Raw genomic sequence first — 7,059 nt, forward strand, 5'->3', positions numbered from 1 at the left:
ACACGCACGCACGCACACACACGCACAAACGCACGCACACACACACACACACACACACACACAAGTGTGTGTGTACTACAACAATATTTGAACCACCTGTAGATCTCCCTTTTTTATGATGTGTATCACACACACACACACACAGATATATATATATATATATATATATATATATAAATGTATCTGTGTGTAATTGTATTTATATGAATGCATATACACGTGTGTGTGTATGTGTGTGTTTTATGCATGTATGTGTGAGTGTGTGTGTGTGCATTGTGTTAGTGGTTATTGTTATATAAAAATCCGAATTTTTGTTCAATACAGTTAGTAGTGTATCTTTTGAAAACCAAGTAATGAAAGCAATGGTTATGTTGCAGTCTTATTAGATCGTACTAGTGAAGCATATTTAGTGCAGGTGGCAAAACTTCAAAGTATGTATAGAAATAAAATGAAATTTAGATTCACTTATACTCTCAGAGTTTTTTTTTTATATTTTAACTATTCTTGAGAGATATTGTGTCTTGTGATTGCAAAGATAATCCTAGATAATAAAATTTTTTCAACTCACTATTTTTGACTCCACAACTGCATGTTTATTTGGCATGCCCCACTTCTTTTTTCCCCTCTCTCTGTCTGTATGTGTGTGTGTGTGCATATATATATATATATATATATATATATACAAACAATATATGAGTATATGCATATATATGTACATGTATGTATATACGTTCAGGGAGAGAGAGAGAGAGAGAGAGAGAAATTAAGAAAAGGAGAGATACTGATTACTTTTGCCTTGCTAACTGCCTTGAATATGTTTTACTGATGAGATTTTATCATCAAAATATGTCTTAAATAGATCCTCTCCAAATAGCATTTCTTAATGAATTGTGTCAGCTTAATTTCATGTCACACTTCTTTTAGAAGCACAAAAACTTGTATTTAAACTTCCCCTGTTAGAAACAAGACAGATACAGTGAGATTCCTCGTGACTGTCTCACAGTCTTTGATGATCTCTCATGGCCAAGCCACATATCACAAAATGAAAGATTTCTCATAATCACCAAGAAATACTTCAATATTGTTTAATTGCTAATCTCCTATATAACCAGTGAAACTTACACTAGAGCTCTGCTCACATACTTGGAATGCTGTTGCTGCTGTTACATGCACAAACACTGTAGACAGTATCCTGCCCCCACTCCACCCAAAGAACCATTTTTATGACTGGTAAAAACTCAGTGACCAGTATGTTTCACACAAGCCTGCAGACATAGTATTTCATTTATTTGTCTTGCTTTCCTTTATTGCTACTACAGTGGTGTCTTCTTCTCTAAACCAGATAGTTATCTAAACTAGATAACTTTATACCCTCTCTATACAGGCTTATTTGTCTTATGCCTCTCTCTTATATATTTTCATACACACATATATATGTGTGTAAATATAGACGTATTATTTTGTTTTGATTTTAAAATAGAACAATAATAATTAAATATGTTAGTTGTAAATATCTTGAGGTTAGATGCAATTTTTCAGTTTAATGTTAATCTATTTTTGAAATATTTTCAGTTCTATTGATGACTATGTCTTTCCTCCTCACATTAACTAAACTGTAATTTAACATCTTAACATCTAATTTCTAATGTAAATATCTACATTTTTGGTGAACTTGGCCGTTTCATTTTTGAAATAATTGTTTAACTTATTTATTTATATTTTGATATATTATTGAATACAATTCTTTATTACAACACACATTTCTATTGCAGGGATATCTATTATCAGAATGTTAACTGCTTTAAGACACAATCTGTTCTTGACACTTTACTTAACAATATATCCCACTTATTGGAAGTGCCTCGTTGGGATCTACATGTTGTAAGTTACATTTGTTATTCGTAATGACAGTTTTCATGTAATATTAATTGGGATATTGCAAACTTACTCCATACTCAAGAAAGGCTCTCACAAAAATGTCTATGTAAAGTAACTAGACATTTTCAAAAACATTCAACACTTTCATGACTGTATTTTTAACTTTTAGTTAATTTTGATAATAACAAAAAATTTAAAAGGCTTTAGTAAAAAAATTGTTTCTTTTTAGAACATAACAAAGGATTGTTATCTTAAGTTCTGATGGAAGATTTAAAGCTAAATGTGACTAATTTAAAATGGGTTTTGTATCAAATAATCAGATTGGCAGCAAAGAGATAAAAGTTTGATTTACACGGTAACCCTTAATTATAAAATGTTAGTATTTATTTTGTAAAAATTCAGTTTTAATTGAAATTATCATTCTGAAATCTATCAAAAATAATTTCTTAATTTTACAGACACTTTTTCCATACATTGTGGGGCAGTTCGTTTGCTTCTGTTCTTAATACTTATTTCTCTTCATCAACATTTATATTCACTTTTTGTTATCTTATGAGTAAATAAGGTTAAGCTCTTCTTATAAGAAGTATTTTAGACACTTGTTAGTAAGTACTTATGTATCTGTAAATTAGTCAGTGTGATGCAGGTTAATCATTAATTACTGTGTGTTTTCTTAAAATACAGTCTAGACCATGAGTAAACTTTGCTAAGCTGTATCTCAGCATTACAAAGAGTGAGAAAATATATATTTTCAGAAGTTGTCTATCCATCTACAAACATTGTTTAGAGTATTATTGTAAACAGACATTTACAGAATCTGCTTCCCTTAAGCTGCCATTCATAGAATTATACTCATCATGGTTTATCTTTAGTAAATAGATAAGAACTGATATATTACTTTCTTTGTTTCTACTTACTAATGGTGATTAACCTATTATTTCATGTCTGCTTGTGCTTTCAGACCATAAATTTTTCTTCATAACAACTTACAAATGAAAATAATAATTTTAACACTCAGTTGTTTTCAGTTATTATACCAATAAATCTTCCCTGTTTTTTTATTTGTTAACATTAACAAACATTGTATTTAGTTAGAATCTTATGTAATTCCATACAGAAAATGAACTTTAATCTTTAGTTTAATATAGAAAGAATATATAGTTAGTAACAATATTTAATGTCTTTTTATACAATGTCATATTTTTTATGGGTCTTAGATAATTATTTTGTTACCCTTTAATAATTTAGGCACCTTAGAGTTTTCACAAAAAGTGGTCGTTCAAATACCCTGCTTCTTGATGTGATGTCACTTCCTCCTGACACTTCTTGTCTTTCCTAGCTCTTAGTCCTCCTCTCCCTGCAATCTTCCATACCATGTTAGCCCTCAAAGAGGAGTTAGGTCAACATAGTTGATATTCAGATATTTTTGTATACTGATGTTTTAGGAAAAAACTGTTAGGATGCAGTTAGAGAAAGTATTGGAAAAGGGTTTAGTATGGGTTCTGTGAAGTGCTATTAAACAAAATGCATAACAAGGAAAAGAGAGGTGAGAGAATCATGTGTCTGAGTGAGGTTAGTGTACAACTGGAATATGAGTAACAATGTATGGTTTATCTTAGATCTGTATTAAATATCTGATAGATTTTACAAGAATAAATCAATAATAAATCAGCTGTTCTGCATTTTGAGATACACTTTTTAATTTTGAGTTTGCACTTTTATTTTCTAGCTTTTATAAAATTTGCCTTCATGGCCACTTTTTCTAGAACATATGATTAAACATAAGTTCCAACATTCGTACTATTATGTCTAATAGATCATTATCATCATCATCATCATCATCGTTTAATGTCTATTTTCCATGTTAGCATGGGTTGGACAGTTTGACTGGGGTCTGGGAAGCCAGGAGGCTGCACTAGGCTCCAGTCTGATCTGGCAGTGTTTCTACAGCTGGATGCCCTTCCTAACGCCAACCACTCCATGAGTGTAGTGGGTGCTTTTTACATGCCAAAAGCACAGGGGCCAGAGGATGGAATCTGTTTTCTGAGCATCTGTGGTGTTTATTGCCCCTATGCATCTGCCGCACATGAAAGCTATATTCTCGGTTAATCTTCCTTTGATGCTGCTGTACCTCTTATGTGTCCATAGCTTACACTGGGTACATCTTATGGAATTTCTACCAACATCTTTTCTACACATTGAACAGGGCCACTTACCTGAGGGTGTGTGTGATGAGTTCGCCTTCCTACTTACTAGAACTTTGGTCCTTGCAACATTGACTCTAAGGCCTTTTGATTCTAAACCTCGCTTCCACACCCGGAATTTTTTTTCTAATTCTGGTAGTGATTCTAATTCCAGCTATGAGGGCCAGGTCATCAGCATAGAGGAGCTCCCACTTGTCTTGAATTCCTCTGTTATTGCCTGGAGGACTATGATGAATAAAAGGGGACTGAGGGCTGAACCTTGGTGGACCCCTACTTCTACCCAGAATTCTTCACTATGCTCATTGCCAATCCTAACCTTACTAATGACCTCTCTGTATAGGGCTTGTACAATCATTATTAACTATTCATCAATCTCTAGTTTCCGCATTGCTCACCAAATTACATGCTATTCTTTTAAAAATGGGAGGTCACACTGGATTGTCCAAGGTCATAACTGAAATTTCTTTTATCATAAATCTACTCAATCAGGTCAAACTTGCTGTAAATAACAAACTAATGGCTATATCTTTCCTTCTCTTAGAAGTGGCACGGATACCTTTTAATCATGGATATCTCAGATCATCTGTTTTTAATAAGGCACTTGAGCTTTTATTATTTATTTCATAAATCACGTTTATCTCATCGTTTTTAGATGCATTCTAAATTTTGTAGCTTTACTACTGGTTTAATTTTTTTCAGTCTGCTACACTTCAAATAATTTTAGCATTAAAAAGTATATAAAATTTTTATATGAAAATAAATTCTTTAACATCATACAGAGATGCATTTTCTCAATAAATTCTTTTTAATAATTTACTTTTAAATTTCTAATAAATGTCCAATATTAGAGATATGCCCGTTTATTTGAGTATAAAAAATTTTCATATTAAAATCATGACTGAAATTGTTTTTGTTATTTTTCATCAGTGTTTCTTAAAATGATAATATAAAAAACCTTAAATAAACAAAAGTTGCACTTATATTTAAATGATTATAATTAACTGCTTTCTTAATAATTTGAAGTTTTGAGAAATGAATTTATATTTCATTATGAGTTTTAAATAAATGGAAAATTTGTTGCAGATTTGTTGAACCATAGGTGGCATCAAAATTTTGATGTTATATATGGTTCAAGAAACCTAGATCTAATTTAATACATATGATTAAAGATTTACATCTAATTAAAAAAATATTAACTAGACTCAGCCACTGAATTTTAGATTGTATATTTTATATATTTTTATATTGGTGAAAAATTTTATGCAACATGCATATTTTTAATATATTCTTTTATATAAGGAATAAATTTCTATCAATTGAAATACTAAATTAAAAAGGACAAATTTCCATAAGTAACATATTCTTATATTTTTTATTTGACAATTTGCATTTTGTTATTTTTCTCATGGAAAATATCAGATATTACTTTAATGCTGTTAAAGGCAACAACAATTTCCTATTATGAATCACCACTTGTTATGTTCTTTGCAGTTTCAATTACTTGGAAAATCAATAAATGACATCGAATCAAAATTAGTTATCTTGAAAGGTTTCAAATAAAAAGATTACTTTGAAAGATCCCCACTGTGAATTTGTCACATAATTTACATGACAAATGATTGCAGTGAAAGAAAAACCTTAATGAAAAGATAATTTCAATACTGAATAAATATGCTAACAAATCTGTCTTCAAATCAAGATTAGTAAGATTAATCATTTTAGTGATATAGAATCATGAAACATTTATTTCTGCATAAAACTTTTTCTAAAATATAATTATGATATCATATATTTTGAACTAACTATATTACAATGTGTATTGTTCTGCATATACATTTCATTTTAATATGTCTAAATATTAATTTATGATAAAATAGTGTTTATTATATGCAGGGAAATATTTCTAGCTACAGTATCTAAATAGAATATATAAAGTGGGTTATTAATATTTTAAGCAATCAAACTTTTGTTAAAGACAGCAATTTGAAAAACATTATTTTTCATCAAGGTCAAAGAAATGTAATTATCCTGTGTATTCTATTAGGTCCTAACAAAATATTAATTTCTTACTAAGGCATGAGACATGAAGCCTACTTTTTTTGGAGCCAACCAATTAAAATTTTCCAAGTATATTTTATTAACTTTGAAAAGATCAAAAGTTAACATGGGTAGAATTTGATGTACAGAGACAAAAATATATTGTTTTGTTTAACTCATTACATTTGCTTAGAAACAAAAGTAGCAGGAATTGATCAAGATATGATTTCTTGAAAAAGGTTACCTCACACTTTTATGGACCCAAATAATAACTACAAGTCAATTCTTTCCATATGCTTGTGTTTTTATATAGGATAGGAAATTAAAATCAGTGTTAAAAAAATTATATTCATGTACAAGGTTACCAAATATATTGACAAACCTTTTAATGTAATTTAAAGCTTTGCTTCAAATGATAGATTAAAGAAAACTGACAGAAATCTTAGCACACTGGGCAAAATGCTTAATGGCATTTCATTTGTCTTCATGTTGTGAGTTCAAATTCCACCAAAGTCAATTTTGCCTTTCATCATTTTGAGGTCAATAAAATAAGTATCAGCTAAACACTGGGGTCAATGTAATCAACTCACTCTCTTCCCCCCAAATTGTTGGCCTTGTACTTATAATAAAGGATTAAAACTTTTCATATGAGACATATTTTCCTTTCTTTTTTTATATGTCTGGCTGTATAATTATAACCATGATTTACATAATATTTGGTAGAGGCGCAATGGCCCAATGGTTAGGGCAGCGGACTCGCGGTCATAGAATCGCGGTTTCGATTCCCAGACCGGGCGTTGTGAGTGTTTATTGAGCAAAAACACCTAAAGCTCCATGAGGCTCCGGCAGGGGATAGTGGCGAACCCTGCTGTACTCTTTCACCACAACTTTCTCTCACTGTTTCTGTTGTGCCTGTAATTCAAAGGGCCAGCCTTGTCAC

General features: G+C 30.7%; 1 protein-coding gene across 4 annotated transcripts in view; it reads left to right on the plus strand.

Annotated features, from left to right (window-relative positions):
- Positions 1-7,059, plus strand: part of LOC106872053 (meiotic recombination protein SPO11-like) — an 809,808-nt gene that overhangs the window by 75,932 nt on the left and 726,817 nt on the right. For all 4 annotated transcript variants that reach the window (XR_008264640.1, XR_008264641.1, XM_052969772.1 and 1 more), the window contains exon 5: positions 1,773-1,881. Coding sequence is in view for 2 of the 4 variants with exons in the window: in XM_052969772.1 (XP_052825732.1) it covers positions 1,773-1,881 (109 nt within the window). In the remaining 2 variants the exon portion in view is untranslated. The remainder of the gene's footprint in view (positions 1-1,772; positions 1,882-7,059) is intronic.

Source organism: Octopus bimaculoides, chromosome 7 (assembly GCF_001194135.2).
Source record: "Octopus bimaculoides isolate UCB-OBI-ISO-001 chromosome 7, ASM119413v2, whole genome shotgun sequence".
Classification (NCBI taxonomy): Eukaryota; Metazoa; Mollusca; class Cephalopoda; order Octopoda; family Octopodidae; genus Octopus; species Octopus bimaculoides.